This window comes from Varanus komodoensis, unplaced genomic scaffold (genome assembly GCF_004798865.1).
Source record: "Varanus komodoensis strain SLA01 unplaced genomic scaffold, ASM479886v1 scaffold15, whole genome shotgun sequence".
Classification (NCBI taxonomy): domain Eukaryota; kingdom Metazoa; phylum Chordata; class Lepidosauria; order Squamata; family Varanidae; genus Varanus; species Varanus komodoensis.
Window position 1 is genome coordinate 18,694,002 of NW_025335440.1, and position 18,717 is coordinate 18,712,718.

Below are 18,717 nucleotides of genomic sequence, written 5' to 3' on the forward strand. Positions count from 1 at the left end.
ATGAGGCAGATTAGTTTCTTCCATTCAAGAATAAAAATAAAAATCTACACATATCTCTTGATCAGTGGACACTTATTACTATCATCCATTCATGTTGTAGGTAGAAAATAGCAAATGTGTAAGTCATGGATTCTGAAAAAAATGGTTAAAAAAGAGACTTTGATATTATTTATTAGTAGACAGGACCACTGCAGATTTTGGCAATAATCCACTGGGCAATGTATTTTTACAGCTCCCATCCATTTCAGTTTTCCCAGTATCCTTTTTCAGGATCCTATTAAAATGCAACCTTACTCATGTCACTAAAACTGCAACCCTAGGTAATGTTTTTGTTGTTATGTGCTGTCAAGCCATCTCTGACTTATGGTGACCCTGTGAGTGAATTCCCTCGCCCCGTCTTTCATAGTCCTAGTCAGCTCTAGTAAACTCAAGGCTGTGGATTTCTTTATAGAATCAATCCATCTCATAGTTGGTCTTCCTTGTTGTCTTCTGCTTTTGACTTTCCTTGGCATGATTGCTTCTTCAGTGAATCTTGCTTTCCAGCAGACTGAGTAGGACTTACTTCCAGGGAGACACATACAAGATTGCACTTCCCAATTCTGAGAGAGTTAACCATCTTTAAACTTCACGGAACTCAAAGGTGTAATTTGGTTAGATCTGTGCAAGGGCTGTCAACCAAATCACAGTTTCTGAAAATTATTTCCTTGCTGTACATTAAAAAAACAAAACAGCCATTAACACAGAAATGCCTTTATTGCTATAGCACACATTCTGCTTATGTAGGACTATTCCTCTGTTCCAGCATCTGTGAACTGTCCACAGTTATGTTGATGGCCACCCAAGTTCAATAAATACTCTTTTACCATTTCTGCAATCCATTATTAGTTTTACAGTACTCTGGGAACATTAGGTCATATCCCATCTCGTTTTCCTTTGGGAGAGCACAACTTACATAAATATTGTTCTCACAACGATCCATACTGAGTAGCAGGAAATGGACCTTTTTCTTCAGTGTCCCTTATGAGCATAAATAGGTACATAATGTAACTACTGTTTACAAAAGGAGTATGGAACCACTTGGTAATTAGAAAAAGATTGATGCACGTTTCATTTAAAATTGATAATAAATGCAAAATCTGAGGGGGCTTAAAGTTGCCACATAATAACATAATCCTTTCTCTCCCATTGGTTTAAGGAATAAATCATTTCATACAGCTGTTTTATTCACAGCTGCCTTATCCCTTGGCCTTTCAAAAATTTCGCTTCCAATTGTGTGCTTATGCATGTGCCGTCTCTCAGATAGGATTTGAACAGACCTAAACTTTGGAAAATTAATCACCTATAACACTTGCTGCATGGTTAGATGTCTGTACAGTCTACATAAAATACAGGATCGTTATCCATGCTGAAGTTTTCTTTTAACACATCAACATTAGGAATATTCCTCTGGAAATATATGACCATAGCTAGCTAGCTATATAATATAACCATATGTGACACTTGCACTAGACATTACTTCAAATATTTTGCAAGCAAAGACTAAGGATTATTTACACAGCTGTGAAGATCCAAAATGTCTCCTCTTCTCTCCTCTCCTCTCCTCTCCTCTCCTCTTCTCCTCTCCATCGCACCAGCAGGCCCTTTCCTCCAGTTATCCCCTGGCTGTGTTCCTTCCTAAAATATTGGGGAATTGTGGAATGGGAGCTGGTATAAATTTGTTGCATTTTTTAGTCTTCTGTGAATTTTAAGACCCTTCATTTCAGCAGTTTTCAACTTCTATAGCACTTGCTTCCTGAGATGTCTTGTCCTTGGAGTACAGGTTTAGCATGATTTGAGGCATTGCATGGAGTTCCTTATAGGCACTGGGCGCAATGGCAGTTGCTTTCCAGATTAGTCACTCAGTAATGAATCATTCCTCATGAACATTGCCTTGCAAAACGGGGTGGGGAGGAATTGCTGCTATGGCTCCATGTCAGTCATGGTTAGCACATTGGGAGAAACCTCGGGAACCCTGGCTCTCTCATGTGAACCCTTTCCCTTCCTGGAGCAAATTCACCCATACATTCAGTGAAGAAGTTTACTCCTGTGTTAAGCACAATAGACTTAACACAGTTTCCATTAAATCCATTTCATTTTCAGATCCTTTAAGACAGGCACCCCCCCCACACACACACACACACCCTTTCGAGTCAGTGGGCACATCTGGAATTTTTGGAGAGTGTTGTGGGTGTTCTCACAAAACAATTGTCATGGGGGACTTGTGTGCTCATAAAATAGCTACCAGGGATGGCATGGCTGGTAACAAAAGACTCTTCCTGTAGTTTGCTCTACATCTTCTTAATCAATTCATTTGTAACTCAGGAATGTGTAGAAAGGAATTCTGAATAGCTGCCATGGATGACATGGATGGTAACAAGACACTCTCCTTGTAATCAGGTCTACATCTTCCTAATCATTTCATCTCTGACTCAGGAATGTGTGGAAAGGAATTCTGAGTGGCTACCGCACTCAAGGCATGTATTTTTGGTGGAGAGCCATAACACGCTGATCATTTTTAAGGATGGGCCATTCCCCTTTTTGAGCTGGCTCTGGAATCTGTGGTTCTGATAAGAGTGGGGAAACTGCTATTATGCCATAGTGAGAAATGTTATTCTGCTTGTAATCGCATCGCTTTCCATGATATGGAAATTTCAAACATCTGCCAAGTCAGCTTTGGTCATGGCAGTCACCACATGGGCAAGTTGCCCTTTGCCAGCCCCCAGCCACAAGCAGTTGACCCATGAGACGGGATCAGCTTTTTGGCTTCTAATCTAAATTTTAGGAAATGTTTTCAGTTTAAGTTTTCTATTCCTTTGAGTTGTGTCTAATATGAACATTAGATACTTCAAAGTTTTCTTACTTTGGCTAGAAACAGGTATTACCTTAGCATGTGAATTGTACTAATAATATTTGCTTATTTTTTCCATAGAGAATATTGATAAAAACCTCAAGAAAAATCTCAATTATGATGTCATGCAACAATTAAATTTTACAGTACCCATTCCTAATCTTTTCAATGACATAATTGTCCATTAAGTCCATTGGTTATTCATATGCATGCCATTCAGAATGATTTTTGTCTGCTATTCTAATCATTTTTCCTTTGTTTATTAATGTTATTTATTAGTGAATGTTTTCTACATAAATGTTTATTTGAGATTATTAGTGCCTTTATCATGCTGTGGGTAATCTCTGTTCCTTATCAAGGTAAAAAAAATTACATTACTCACATTTATTCCATAATAAGTGTCGACATGAGTTTTAATGTATAATAACCATATTAACTAATATGGGTTAATTAATCCAAGTAAAAAAATCTATAAAGACAAGCCCTCGGGAACAGTGTAATATTTAAGTGCAGGTTATTAAAATTCACTTCATGAAAGTAGCTAGTGAGGCAGAATTTTCCCTAGATGTTATTCTGAGAATGCAGGCTAATTTTAGGTCAATATAATCTCCTTAATGTTCATCATTTCTAGCAGTTAGATAGAATTGTTTTTGCAGTTTTTTTAAAAAAAGAAAATTAACTGGCTATGCCAATCAAATATATAGTTCTGGCATCTTTAATATCTGGGTTTTGTTTTTTTTAGCATCTTGGTAATTATTTTCTTCTCATTAAAATGGTTTAAGTAACAAGATTATTCTACCTCTCCACCGATTTGAGAAGTGGGATGTTGCTAACCTTGTCAAATCACAGAGTATGACTTGACACACTCATTGCTCCAATGAACAGATCTGCCTAGAATCCCACCCAGAGTATAGAGAAGATATGAATAACATTAAAAATATCCCCTGTGGACCACTGTTATAGACACTAATAATTAAGCAGGAGGGATCCTCCTTGCTAATTCTAATTAACTTTTTTTTTAATAAAAATTAAGGTTCCCCAACCAGAGATGTGGGCCCTTCACTAGGCCTGAAGAAATCCAGTTCATTAGAAAGTTTGCAAACAGCAGTTGCTGAGGTGACTCTGAATGGGGATATTCCTTTCCATCGTCCGCGACCACGGATAATCCGAGGGCGAGGGTGCAACGAAAGTTTCCGAGCTGCAATTGACAAATCTTACGATAAACCTGTGGCAGATGAGGATGATGAAGGCATGGAAACCTGTAAGTAAACACTTCGTGGACATGATCTTTTAATTCCTTTGATAAATGTTTTTGTTATGGATGACCCTGTTAACCTGCAATCCTGAACAAGCCCCACTGAAAACAGTGGGTGTGCCAAGTATATCTCTTTCATTCATTCGCCAGATGGGCACTGTGGGCTTCCTATAATCTCTGGTCTCCAATTAGTGCAACATAACATCAGCTTTCCCCTGTTGCTTCTGTGATTGCACCACCTGTTAGGGAATGGTATCACGCCATTGGCCTTACAGTGGACTACATAATAAGTACATATTCGTACTCCTACTACTTTCCTTCCTCCTAGATCAGGGTGGAAATCTGTAGCCTGCCAAGCCATTTCTGGTCATCTGCCAGATCTACCACACTCCACCCCCTGCATCCTCCAGGGTGGCAGCATCACCTAAGGTTTCCTTTCCTAGTCCTAGAATAGAAATGCATACCTTATCTTGCTACCTGATAACAGGCAAAGAAGGAATTCCCTTGCTATTTTTAGCAAGAGAAAGCTTTCCTTAGCTCAGTTACCCCAGCAGAGTTCAGAAATAAGCCAGGGAAATATGTTTGTGTGTATTATTTATTAGAATTTACAGACTGCCTTACCTGCTAAGGAGCCCTCAAGGCAATGCACAACAATGTAAAATAGCAGCATTTTAAAAGGAATGAATTCATACGTTTGCATGTGTGCATGTGCCTGCCAGTGCAACTCTCTGAGCCAAAAAAGTGGTACAGCCCTATTCTAGATTCTTGTTCACAGCAACTTTTCTTCTACTCTGACCTGCATCTTCCCATGCTACATGCTTGCATTTCAAAGAGCACTACTTGTGGCATCCATCACACACTGGAATTCTTGCATTATGTAATAAATGTCCGTGCTGTGGCAAAAGAACCTGGTACCATCCAGTAAAGCTGAACGTTGGGAGATTCAGGATAGAATATGCCCACGGTGCACAGTTAAATTGTGGAATTGCTACTGCAAGGTGTGGTGATGGCCACCAGCTTGGTAGGCTTTAAAGAAGGATTGGGTAAAATTTATGGAGGCTATCAAACTCATTTATGGTATATATGTTTTGCGGGTGGAAATCTTTTGCATGGAAAGCCAGAATATAAAATACATAAAAACAATAGGAATGGTTTTCTTCCAAAGATTAGCAAAAAGGAGAAGTAATAAGTAGTACTTGGAATGAAAAAATGTAAGCATTAGATATTCATCCATAAAGTCAGTAAAATTACTTTTATACCTTAATTAAAATACAGAAGTTTGGCAGATCTAGTAAAGCATAAAGTTAATGATCAGCCATTACCCACCTTAATGGACATTCATTTACATTTTCAGTTCCTTAACCCTAAGAATGACCCAACATGTGCAGGGTGTCATTTACATAAAATAATCTCTTCAAGCATAACCATATCATTATTGAATTCTGCATCAGTGGGCTAGTAAAATGACAGCCCACATTGGAAAAACAATACACTGAATAGGACATTAACTCGAATTTGGCAGAATTACTGGAAAATTATTTAATTTTTTATCTTAATGATGTTACATTGTCAGTGTCTCTTTGCAGAATATTTTTTGTTTCACTTTACAATTATGCATTAAAAGTGTATGAATGAAAAAAGAAGCTGGGAAGCTTAAGTAATTAATTTGTCCACTGACACAAGTAGTTCAAGAAATTAATTGGCACACTCAGCTTTTTATGGATGTGTTTACATTTTAGGAATCTCTTATCCTAATGAATGAATTTGCTCCTACCAATTCACCATTCTATTTTTTAACTCTCTTTCTAATATTATCCTGTAATTGAATGTGAGGACATTTGAAATATTATTTTCTCTTAAATACTAGCAACAGGATTAATTTCACTTCCTTCCACACCTAGCAACTGTCAGAATCCCGGAATCTCAATTTGAGAAGAGGGAATAAAACTCGGGTTTGTGGGAAAGATCAAGCGTCCAGACCATCTGAGGCTTTATTGTACTACCCCAAGCTTCCCGCGGTACTCAGGATAATTATCCGGGCAGATAGAGGTGAACTCTGCTGCAAAGCTTCAATACCATTACAGGGCATTTATAGGTACACAGGTACAGGGCAATTGATGACAGAATGCAGAGATTACAATAAGATTCTGAGGTCATCACATACAGAACAGATAAAGAAATGTCAGTCAATCACACAGTAACAATGAGATTACAATATTTCTAATTGCCTGTATTGACACTTTAGTTCAGTAGCTTGAACCCATCTCCAGGTCTGCTTAGACATGTAAATTCAAGCTACTGAGAAACTATGCATGAGCTCAAGACTCTTATCTAGACTCCAGACATTCTGAATTGGCCAGGGCACATGGAGCCTCTGGGCTAGGAAGATACTTTCTTGAATTCCAACAATGACTATTTACAATGTATATTTAGACTGAATGGCCTGTCTACTGTAGCCCACAGCTAAAGGTGAGAGAAAGGAGCGAGGGAATGCTCCTTTTAAACAGTGACTGCTTGGTTTTGAGAAGGAAGACAGGATTTGATCCCACAATGCAAAGGCACACAGAAGTAATGCTTTTCAGACAGGATTTATCCAAATTTTCCCAACACAACCAGAAATGGAATGAGGGCTATTCTTATTTCATGCTGCCAGTCTAGTCTAGTTGACCTGTCATTTAAATTCTCTTCTATGGAGGTTAGTCCTTTAATTAAAGGGTGCCAAAGGATTGTCCTGTCTTGGAGACATCTTCTGTTTGTAGGACTGTCCTTTCTAAGCCTGCGTAAAGATAACAAGTCCTAAGTCCCGTTGCCTGTCAATAGTTGCCATGTGGTCAACAGACTGTTTTGGCAGGTGCAGAGGATACCCAGTCACTGTCTTCCTCACTGTGGTGACTTTTACCCTATTCCTGTCTAAATGCAAATTTAGAATTAATGGCAGTAATTCTAAATTTGCATTTTCCTATATACATTTTCATGTCCAAATTCTATGCAGATTAACCCTCTTTTGTCCAGTTTTTAATGCATTTCCTCTCTTTGGCAATTCATAAGTAACCACCCTACATAGGACAGTAAACTTGGAATCCCACATGCTCCCTGTATAATTAGAAGACATATCTGCTTAAAGAGCAGAAGGTGGGCAAGAAACAAAGTTTAAAGGGCCTTGTAATTTAGATAAGGCTCCATCTCAAAATGAAGATATGCAGTCTGAATGTATTAGTGAATGCTGGGGTCAGATCACACATAGTAATGCATTTGGGGAGAGAGAAGCAATGACTGAATTTCACTTCTGGAAACAGCGCTTGCACAGTGTTGTAGAAATTTGTACCTAATAAAAGTATTTTCTAACTGGAATTCGGGCTTCATAAGCTAAGTTCACAAATTTATCCTCACCAATGAACAATTAGTCAAGCAGGGTATGGACTGCAAGGAAGGGAGAGTTACAACTGAGCCCTATCTAGGTGGGTCATGTCCAAGTAATTTTTAAAAAATGAACTTTTTGGACAAGTTCAGAATTTAGAAAGCTGTTTCCTCTCTTTGCAAAACCAACATTTAATCTTGTTAGCCAGTAGCACTTTCCATGTATTGAGTAACAGTTGTACTGAATTGTTCATAAAAATATTTTGGCCACATCCTTCATGGAAAAGAAAAGAAAAAAAGAAAGAAAAGCTCACACATTGCTGTCTCCTGAACAACAGGCTATTCAAACAGAAAGGGGCTGATGGGAAGGCCTTCAGTTTGGAGGAGAATACCTATAGATTTAATGCCTATAATCAGATAGTCACAGCTGACTTCTTGGGGTATTTGGATCATATGAATTGCAGTGCTTGTTTTTGAAACCTTGGAATGGCTGATAAGAAACAGAGTTTCCATTCTCTGCTGTGTTGTCGGAGAGCAAGTCATTTGAATCTGAATAAATTGGGAGAGTCTTCTAATCTCTCTTGTGTCTTAATTGCAACAGCCTCAGCTTGTATTAAATAACACACTAAGCAGGCTAGAATCGCAGTTGTGGAACAGCTTTACATTCATAGGCGCAGTTTCTAATGTGCATTTTGCTTATTTTATGGAATATTTGGGAGAGCATTTTCACAGTACTTTTCCTGTTGGCTTTTTTTCCAACAGAATATGTCCCTGCTCTCCCATTGCAGTCCAAAGGACTGTCTGTGGTTTTGCCCGCAGTGAAGTGGGAAGAGACCCCTTTCTGTGTTTTTTCCACGTCATCTCTGGACTCTTACCAAAATAATAGAGATGTCTATTAATGAGGACTTTGTGAAAAATCCTTGAAGAGATCTTTTATAATGGCAAAAAGAAAGCTGCATAAGTGATCTCATTTAATGTGTGTTTAAAGAAATCCCAAATTATGACAATCTGTAGGAAATACCATGTTTTCCCAAAAATAAGACCGGGTCTTATATTAATTTTTGCTGCAAAAGACGCACTAGGGCTTATTTTCAGGTGTTGTTTTTTTATGTACAACAATCTTCATTTATTCATGTACAAAAATCTACATTTATTCATGTACAAAAATCTATATTTACTCAAATACAGTCATGTCACCTTCTTCTGGAACATCATCATAACTCTCCAAACCCTGAATTGTGTTGCAACAGACTTACTAAATGCGTCTGTCTGGCTGATGATCTTAACTGGGGCTTATTTTGGGGGTAGGGCTTATATTACAAGAATCCTGAAAAATCATGCTAGGGATTATTTTCCGGTTAGGTCTTATTTTCAGGGAAATGGGGTAGATTCCACTTGGTAGAAGAGGGCCTGGTTATGGGAGGACCATGTGAAGCGGCATTGGTACGCCCTTCCGTTTCTGGCAGAAGCGTTTCTGTTGGATGGACCGTTTCTGTTGGTCCATCTGGTGCCATGTGGTCTACCATGACTGGCAGCAGTTCTCAAGAGTTCCAAATGCTAGAAATTCTTGGCGATTGGATTTGTGTCCTTTTGAATGGAAAGCATGTACATTACCACCAAACTACAGTAATTCCCATTTATATGTATGTGTGTTTAGATTGGCTCTAATCTGAAGAAGGATGCAGCCAAGAAGTATTCCTCCCTCCTCCCATCGCCTTGCATGTTGCTTTTAAATGTGGGCATATGTTCTTTTATTGCATAAGAGCACTTTACAAGTGCTCAGAGAGAAGCTGCTGTTCAGGGAGATACGTTGCATGTACACAAATAAAACAGTTCTCTGAACCAGAGCCTAAAAAGTGAATATCAGGCCCTAGTTGCCTAAACTAGAGTTCGGTGTGGAGTTGAAGTTACATTAACACAAAATATTGTATGAATTGAATGGCAGAGCAGCAGGGAAGTCCATATAGAGCACTTAGCAACAAAGGGGGAAATTGGGGCCGCCTTTGTTCTGTGCGGTGCACTGGAACCCTGCAGAATTTTTGATTGCAGTTAAGAGGCTGAAGTATTGTCCCTATTCAGAGGCTGTTTTTCCCAGAGCCTGAAATGTGCATTGCACAAAACTGAAACCTGAATGTTTTGTGACTGTCAGTGGATGGGGGCACCCAGTGAAGGAAGGCGGAGTACATAAGAAGACCCCAGTTGCCTAAGCTGAAATCCCATCTAGTCTAGCATCCTACTTCCCACTGGATCCAACCAGGAAGCCACTATGCAAATGTTATCAAAGGGGAGGTGTATAACTGCAGAACATAAACAGCCTGCAAGGGAGATGGAAGACAATCATTTTGCTGTTGTTCCCCCTTCTCTGAGGCAAGTGGTACTCTGAAGGTATTCTGCCTTTCAGCATGAATACAATCTCTTGCTGATCGGCTGGAATGACTCAGTACTGAAATAGCTGGTGATGATCAAGAGGTGTGAATATTTAGCAGACTGAATGTCACAAGGTGGGATTGATTGTTTTTAATAGGAAGAGAAGGGTGCATAGAAATACTTCAATAAGCTATTAAGCCACATTGTGATTATCACTATCCTTATTGAATGTCAAGTAGGATAAATTACTTTTAATTGCGCTGTATTTTTCATAGTGCCTTAAAGCACAATGTGTGTGAGCCCTCATTTCTGATAGCCCATTGTAGCTTGTATTGCACCTTCCTTCACCTGGCCTCACCTTTTGAAAAGCATTGTAATAGCTCAGTGCTCAGGATAGACATTTTTATTTATTTATTTTATTTCTGTGAAAGAATGGTACTGAAGGTGACTAACAGTAAAATCTGGCTTAAAATAAAATCTTAATTGAGCCATAACAAAACAGATTAAACACACACACATAAATACGATTAAACATAAAAGAATCAACCCTCCCCAATCAATTTTAAGTCCTCTCTAGCACGGGAGACTTGTACGCCAAAGGCCTATCTGAATAAAGCTCCCCCTGTCTACTGGCAGAAGGGAGGGGGCAGCCTAGCATCTCTAGAGTACCATTGTATAAAACACTGTATGTTTCCATTTTTATTTATTTGCCAGCTTAAAGGAATTGGGTTGGTGTTTGAACTTGGAATTTAGAATTGAGTGTCAAATGTGTGCAAACTGTTCTTCATTCCAATATACGTACCAGTCTTCAAGGTAGGTCCTAATTGTGATGGATTTTGCATCCTTCAACTACACTGAAGAGAACGGAGTGGGTCCAGGGCTCTCTCCATAGTCTGTTATGATGTCCAACTGGACCCATTTTCTTTACAGGTAACTGAGACATTACAGTAGTGTTTGGCATGCGCTTTTACAACAGACTTGTAAAAGCAATTCAGAAGTTTTGCTTCTATTTCGATTATTCATTTGTTTGTTTGTTTTATTAAAAGCTTTTCTAACCCGTCCACTACAAAGGTCTCGGGGCAGCTTGCAATGAATGAGTTGAATAAAATAAACACCACAGCTTCCAACAGTTAATATGCTAAAACCCCAGTTAAAATCAATTCAACGTTAAAATAGCAGGAAAATAAAAAGCCTTTTGCCTGATGCCGAAAAGAATATAACGTCAGCACCAGGTGAATCTCTCTGGGGAGCATATTCCATAGTCGGGAATATTTCAATTAACTACTGCTTGTATTGTTATCCGAGTTTTACAAACAGTGGTTAATCTTAACTATGATTTGCAAAGCTGATTTGCTTCAACAAACCATAATTAAGATTAACCATGGTTTAGGGCTGAGACATGAAGCTAAATGGTGGTTAACTGAAATTAGAAGTGAAAGAGGAAGGGCAGGAGAATACATTAGACATTCCTATCATGAGAAACCAGGTTTAATGCACTATCCAAATCCAGCCATTGTGTAATGCATGCACACATGCAAAGTACCAGTTTTAACTAAACACTCTACCTGCTCAAACAAAAAACCATGCAGAACCCACATGCCCCTCAGAGACAAGCAGAAAGCATCATAAACCAGGGACTGCAAACTTACACGTGTGTGGTTGCTTAGTGGTTGGAGGGTGATGCTTGTTGACCTTGAGTGAACAAATATGGGTTACCCAACACTCATGATTTTATTTTTAATCTGAATTTGTATGAAATTTATGCAGAGGAAAGTTTCCTATCTTTCCTTCTACCCCCTACTAAAATTATCTTATTCTTTCAGTGGAGGAAGACACTGAGGAAAGCTCACGATCAGGAAGAGAATCCGTTTCCACATCAAGTGACCAACCATCCCATTCTCTGGAAAGGCAAATCAATGGCAGCCAAGATAAAGGGGACCGAAAAAAAATTGGGAAGGACAAGAAAAAGGATCGCGATAAAGAGAAGGATAAAATTAAAGCCAAGAAGGGAATGCTCAAGGGCCTAGGAGACATGTTCAGGTAGGCGCTGCGTGTATTTTGGCAGCAGACAATTTGGAACTTTTGCATGCACTCATTATTCTTATGACAATGACCATTTCCAAAATATGGCAAACATACTGTTGAATGCCCCTTAGTCAATCATGCTTTACCACACTGCAGTTGGCACCTTTTTGTTGTGTCTCGGTACCGTTTCAAGACTTCTTAGCCAACATTCAAGGTTAAATAAAGCAACTGACATCTTTGTTCCATCTTGGTAGGGACCAGCATTTCTACCAAATGAAGGAGTATTCAAGTAGTCCTTGATATCCCTTAGGTGCATAATGTTTCATTACTGAAATGTTACAGACCCAGCTTATATCAACACTAGCTGATTTGAAATATGAGTGTGGAAACAGCTTCAGGTAGCATGCCTGAGACTCCCTCCATAATTGGGGTAGCATTAACTAATCCAGGACAACCTCTTTGGTTTTGCAGTATGGATGGAGAAAGTTTCCCAAACAAAATGAGGAGCTGTATAACTGGCTTGCCATGTAAGGCTTTTATTTGTAAGAAAGCCCGGTATTGTGGTTTGAAGTGTGAACTGAACATTAGCAATGCAGAGTAAGGATTAATTCCTGAATCAGTGATACATTAGGATACTTGGAGGTAGGATTTTTTTTTTTTTTTTTTTGCCCTGCAGTTGCTTTGCCACTTTCACAGAATTTTAGGGGAACTCCAGAGAAAATTGGGCCCGTGCACATGATTGTTACAGCCTGCCACAGCTTATTTAAACCCTGTTGAGTTGTGGCATGTGCTGGTGGCCTTTGTGAATGTTCAAGTCATGGCAGATTGTCCCCTCAGCTTTTTGCAAAGGCTTATTCACAAGTGTAGATTGTTGCCATGGTTAACAAGCTTCTCACAACCCATGTGTTGTTTTGGGATTAAGTGCTTTGTTAGCCACAGAAACACCAAAGGATATATGAGAAATCATTCCACTTCTTTTTTTATCAGGATATAAAAAACCTTCTGGATTAAACACAGACTCAGATTTGGAAAAATATGCATGAAAGTACTGTCAGATTTTCATGTGAAAAGAAAAAAAAATCAAACCTTACAATCTGATAGAGAACTAAGTCAAAACAAGCCTTTAGATGGAATTGAAAGAGTTTAGTGAGCTCTGCACATCCCTAGCAACAATTTACCCTATATGATAAGCTGTGGCAACCACTTGCCACAACTTGAACATTTGCAGTGGCTGCCGGTGTGCATTGCAACTCTTGAAGTCTTAAACGAGACACTTCTTGCAAGTCAGATACCTTGCAAGCCAGATGATTGCATTCCACTTGTAGGCCCCACAACTACTTCCATCTTTTTTCTTTCCATTACGGAGTCAACACACACTTTTACCGACTGGCAATTCTATGTGCTCTCTGTCTGCAAGCAGCCTAAAAGCAAACTCTTTGAACTTTGACTAGGAAGTCACTGGGCAATCCCAAAGGGTAGTACTGATTTGAGTATTAGTGTATTTGTTAGTTTTCTTATAAGAGGTGAATGTTGGCTGTTTTTGCATGACAGGTATAGACCCAAGCAGGCAGTGGAAGGGGGCAGGTCTGGAGGTTCTGTACATAGCTGTACACTTCCCCATCTATTTGCAGAACTGTTTTGACCTCTGGCATCCTTGCAAATGTGTATACTAGTGCATTTTCCACATTGAGAGACTCTTAGACATTCCTTTTCTCTCAGTCTGCCCAGCATTCACACCTCCTGCACGGAGAGGCTCTATTAGCCATAAAGCTATCTAACTTCACTTGGCTTCCTAGTTTTCTCCTGGTTCCCATTGCCACACCCTTCCAGGAACATTATCTAGCACTCTGTGATAGATGGGTGGGTTTGGCCATGCAGTTAGTTGGCAGGAAATTAAGAGCTTCCTCCAAGCTCTATAATCTCGTCCAAGCATTTTCAAGGGATTCGTGCACCAAGGTCCCTGAATAAGCTTCTTGTTCACTGAATTTTGTATGTGCTCTGATGTAACAGCCCTGCTTCTGGACTACCAACTGGGATCATAAGCCCAGTCCAGAAAGCTCAGACTTGCAATCTTTGCTCAGCTATGAAGTTTATGCAGTGCTTTTGGGCAAGGTATTGTCTCTTAGCCCACCCCTGCCCTCATGGGGGTTGGTGTAAGGATAAAAGGAGATGAATCAAAATATGAACAACATGGTCTCCATCAGCAGTGACCATCAGCAGGCCGTTCTGAGGGAAATGAGAAGGGTGAGCAGGGTAAACAACTTTTTCCCTCCTTGTTCCTGCTTTCTTGGGTTGTGATTTTAGATTTTAGACTGCAGACTGGGGCTGCCTGGCTTTACTGGTGACACAGAAGATGCTCAAGGAATCTTTCAGGCTGAAGACCAGAAGAAAAATAATTGATACAAAATTAATGCATCAGTAAATGGCAGAAGAAGCTCTGTCTTGCGAGAGCTCTTGTGCTGCCTAGACAAGGCACGTTTTAAAGATAGGTTTCCCACTTGCCTGATGTTAATAATAAATCCATTGGTTTTTAATTGTTTATCTGCTATAGTTGTCCTGATTTTTGTATTATTGTTTAAATTGTTTCACTGAATATTGATCCCCTTTTTTAAATGATACAAGTTGCCTTTAGTACTCCATTGACAGGGGAATGGCAGGATTTGTTTATTTGTTTATTTATTTGCATAAATAAAAGATTGGCCAGCTGTTTTGAGGGAGGCTGTGGCATATGCTACACAGTGGAGTAACTCCAAAATGCACCAAGATGAACAGCCAGATGAGAACACAAACAGACGCACATCTCCTAGCTACAGTTCTGTATAGTAAAAGTCAGCTCTCCTGCATCTTTTATCTCTTCTCTCACTTTGCATTATATTTCTGTATAACTAATCTCAGTACTGGCTTGCTTTCAACAAGTGAGGCACTATCAATTTTCTGTTGATTGAAAACAAGACACGCTGGTCTTAAATGGAGAGGGTTCGATCAAAGTCTGCACATTTGCTCACAGAAGTGGCTTCAAATGAACAGAAGATTTCCTCAGCAGCCCCTACCCATGTCACCTATAGCTACATGAAGCCCACCAGTGCAAGGTGGAGGACGGAGGCATACTTGATTGTCTCTTTGCCCTTCTTTGCCTTCTGGCAAAAATAAAATCCAAGTAAAAACCCATTGTTATCCTTTTTTGTAGACAATAGACAGTAGTAGTGTGGTATATACTGGTTAGAACAGTGATGGCAAACCTTTTATAGAGACCAAGTGCCCAAACTGCAACCCAAAACCCACTTTTTTATCACAAAGTGCCAACACTGCAATAAAACCTGAAAACTGAGGTTTTTTAGTTTAGAAAAAACACCTCACAGCCAGTCCAAGCAAATCTATCTATCTATCTATCTATCTATCTATCTATCTATCTATCTCCTTGGCAGCACACTGACCAGCCATGTGAAAGCTTGGATGAGTCGTGGCTAATGAGTCACGGCTCGTGACATCATCGTCTGGCGCTGCTACTCCATTCCAAGCATGCGCATGACCCCTGTGTGCGCTGTTATCCGATGCTCGGCTGCTGGGGTGATGCTGGGGTGACTTGACTTGAATGTCGACATAGAGGGCTCTGCATGCCCTCTGCGGCACACATGCCAAAGGTTCGCCACCACTGGCCTAACCCTACCCTGGTGTACTCGCCCAACAGGGCGAAAGTTCCACTGAAAAGCGGGCAATTTTGAAAATGCCTTCCTTGAGTAGCTTTTTCTGCACAGCTCAACATTTCTGCCCATTCTAAACACATTCCATCCATCAAAATCATGCCAGGACACCTCATTTTTCTAACCCTAACCCAGTGATGGTGAACCCTTTAGAGACCAAATGCCCTAACTGCAACCCAAAACCCACTTTTGTATTGCAAAGTGCCAACACTGCAATAAAACCTGAAAACTGAGGTTTTAATTTAGAAAAAACAACTCACAGCCAGTCCAAGCATATCTATCTATCTATCTATCCTTGGCAGTGCACTGACCGGCCATGCAAAAGCTCAGACGAGTCATGACTAATGAGTCATGGCTCATGATATCATGGCCTGGCACTGCTACTCCTTTCCGAGCATGCACATGGCCCATATGTACGCTGTTATCCAGTGCTCGGCTGCTGGGGCGACTTGGCTTGCATGCCCGTTGTGGCATGTGTGCCATAGGTTCACCACCACTGTGCTAGAATGTCAGATTAGGCACCAGAAGAACACTTTTCAAAACTCCAGTTAGTCATGCATCTCATTGGCTGATCTTGGGCCAATTACAAACTCTTGTCCTAGTTTCCCTCTCAGGGATTTGCAATTATGACCTGAAGGAGTGGACCTTATAGACAGCTTTGAAGCTGGTCAGAAGAAGGATGAGATACAAAAGTAATGTATGAAATAAAATGCATCCAGGTCGAGGCTTCTTTTCTACTGGGTTCTTTAGGAGAAGCAAAGTATCACCATGCAGGTTAACTGGAAGAGGCTATCTGGAAGATCTCTGAAAGGTGAAAGATGGCAGGCAACCAAACTCTGTGGTGGCCTCAAAGCTACCCAAACAAATATCGTAAACTGTAAGATGATGTATCTAGATTTTGTTCTTTTCTATTAAAAGAGAAGCCAATACTTTTTTTCCAAATAATATGTGGCCGGTTTGGATATTGATTTAGATGAATTTGCACAAGCCATGGTTGTTTGGGGCCCACCATTGTCTATCTCCAAAATGCCTTTTCTTTCTAGACAACTGAACCTGGCCAACATTTTGCCAGAGACAAGGCAGCAAGAAATTTGATAATACATGTTGACTCTTTGCTTTGTAAATATCAGGCTTCCTTCTAAAGAAATAAGAGGTATAAATGCAACACAAAGCCACGATCCAATACAGTGCAAAGTTTTGTTTTGTTTTTTAGTTACTGTCGTGTAGGCAAACCCCATGTTCCCTTGTCTTCAGTTACTGTTGTATCATGTCACATAAAATATTGAAAAATCTGTTTCTCTAGTCTGCTGTTCAAAGCTGTTCTCTTTCTCCAGAGTTTACGCTGCTGCTGTTGGCTGTTTCTTCCCCCTTGTTGTTTCACAGTTGCAGATGTCTTGGAGATTGAATTACTTGGCATTTGGGGTGGGGAGTAACTGCCTGTCTGCATGTTGTGTGGTTGGGATAGAAGTTGCATGAAACTGTCAACTGTACTTAAAGGATGGGGCTGTGGGATCACATGGTCCACTTTGCAGCTTCCCTCTCCACACCTGTCATCCCTCTAACTGGTGGTTCTACCTGTCTGATCAGTGTAAGCTACATAGTACAGGACGGTTGACATTGGCGACGGTTTGTGCCTAACTAAGAAGCCACTTGTAAGGAGTGCTTGCAGCAGAGTCTTTCATGTTGCAGCAACTGCCCTACATGATTGGTTGGGATGTACAGGTTTTCTTAGATACATTCTGTCTGTGTTTCACAGACTGTCAGGCATTTTCGTTCCATTGACCATGCATTCTGATGGAATCAGATTTTGGTTTTTTACCAGAATTTATTTATTTAGAAAGCTTCTATGCCGCCCCATTAGCCAAAGCCTCGGGGCGGCTCACAGCAATAAATAAATAATAACTATATAAAAACAATATAATTGGAGACATCCTGGCCAAAGAAGTACGATAAATAAATAATATTGTTGTTATATTTGTTCTATTGTGGGTTAGCATTAAGGTGCAGCATTGCAAGTGTCCATTGGCACAAATTAAGATGAATTAATGCAATTTATTTATTTATTTATTTATTTATTTATTTATTTAGAAAATTTCTATGCCGCCCCATTCGCCGAAGCCTCGGGGTGGCTCACAAATATATCAATTAAAATATTATACAATAAATTATACAAAATTAGCATGAATGCACCTTAGTGTTGGTGTGAATTAGTGCAAATCCCCCTCAAAAGTGAAAAAATGGTCCTCAGGTCCATGGAACCCACATGACTCAGAAACAGCCAATCCTCCACAGAGTCTGTAAACTGGATTTGTAAAAATCTGAACTTATTTGCATGTGTAGTGGATTTCTCCAGTTGCCCTAGGATTGTGCTCCCCATTGCCATTAGAGAGCTGTCTACATTTTTTTACATTTAGATGTCTGCTGAAGACCTACCTCTTTCTGTAGGCTTTCCCAGATTTTATTGTTGAGCATTCATTATCTTTATACATTTATGTTACATTATTATATTAATGGATTTGATGATTTTATTCAAAAGTGGTATGCAAAGTTCTGCAGATAATCAACTGAAGTAAGCACTTTCTAAAACACAAAGTATTCATATTTTTCATAGGATTTGTATTTTGCTTTCTCAGGTCATGAGAATTAAGAAAAATTCAGGGGTCAGTTTTGCTGTCTACACGCCTTTGTGTTTTGTACTCCTTGCAGAAAACTCCTTGCACGCCCCTTCTCAGCACTTTCCTCTGGAATTCAGATCAAGCAAATTGTCCTGCAGGGTTGATGGGCTTGTTTTTTGTGCTAAATACATTTTGTTCTGAGAAAGGAACGTACTGAATCCTGAGCCTTTGTGGCCTGAATTAAGACCATGGTGTAGTCCAGAAGGTCTTGAGTTCATAAGAATGGTACCGATTCAGTGATGCTGAACCTATTGTCCCCTGGGACATCAGCCAATCCTTCCTTCCCAGGTGGGGTAGTCACATTTCCCTGGCAGTGTTTCAAAGCAGAGAAAAGAAAAATCACTGATCTTGTGACCAGCAGAAACTTTTATAAGCCTGCTGCCAAACCCCAAGGGACCTTGTGTCCTTTAGAATTCCATCAAGGAAAGACAAGTTAAAAAGTTATTTTTA

General features: G+C 39.8%; 1 protein-coding gene across 5 annotated transcripts in view; it reads left to right on the top strand.

Moving 5' to 3' along the window:
• The window catches only part of PARD3 (par-3 family cell polarity regulator), a 592,893-nt gene that overhangs the window by 407,104 nt on the left and 167,072 nt on the right, over positions 1-18,717 (top strand). For all 5 annotated transcript variants that reach the window (XM_044425071.1, XM_044425073.1, XM_044425074.1 and 2 more), the window contains 2 exons: positions 3,921-4,148; positions 11,690-11,906. In XM_044425071.1, the coding sequence (XP_044281006.1) occupies positions 3,921-4,148; positions 11,690-11,906 (445 nt within the window). The remainder of the gene's footprint in view (positions 1-3,920; positions 4,149-11,689; positions 11,907-18,717) is intronic.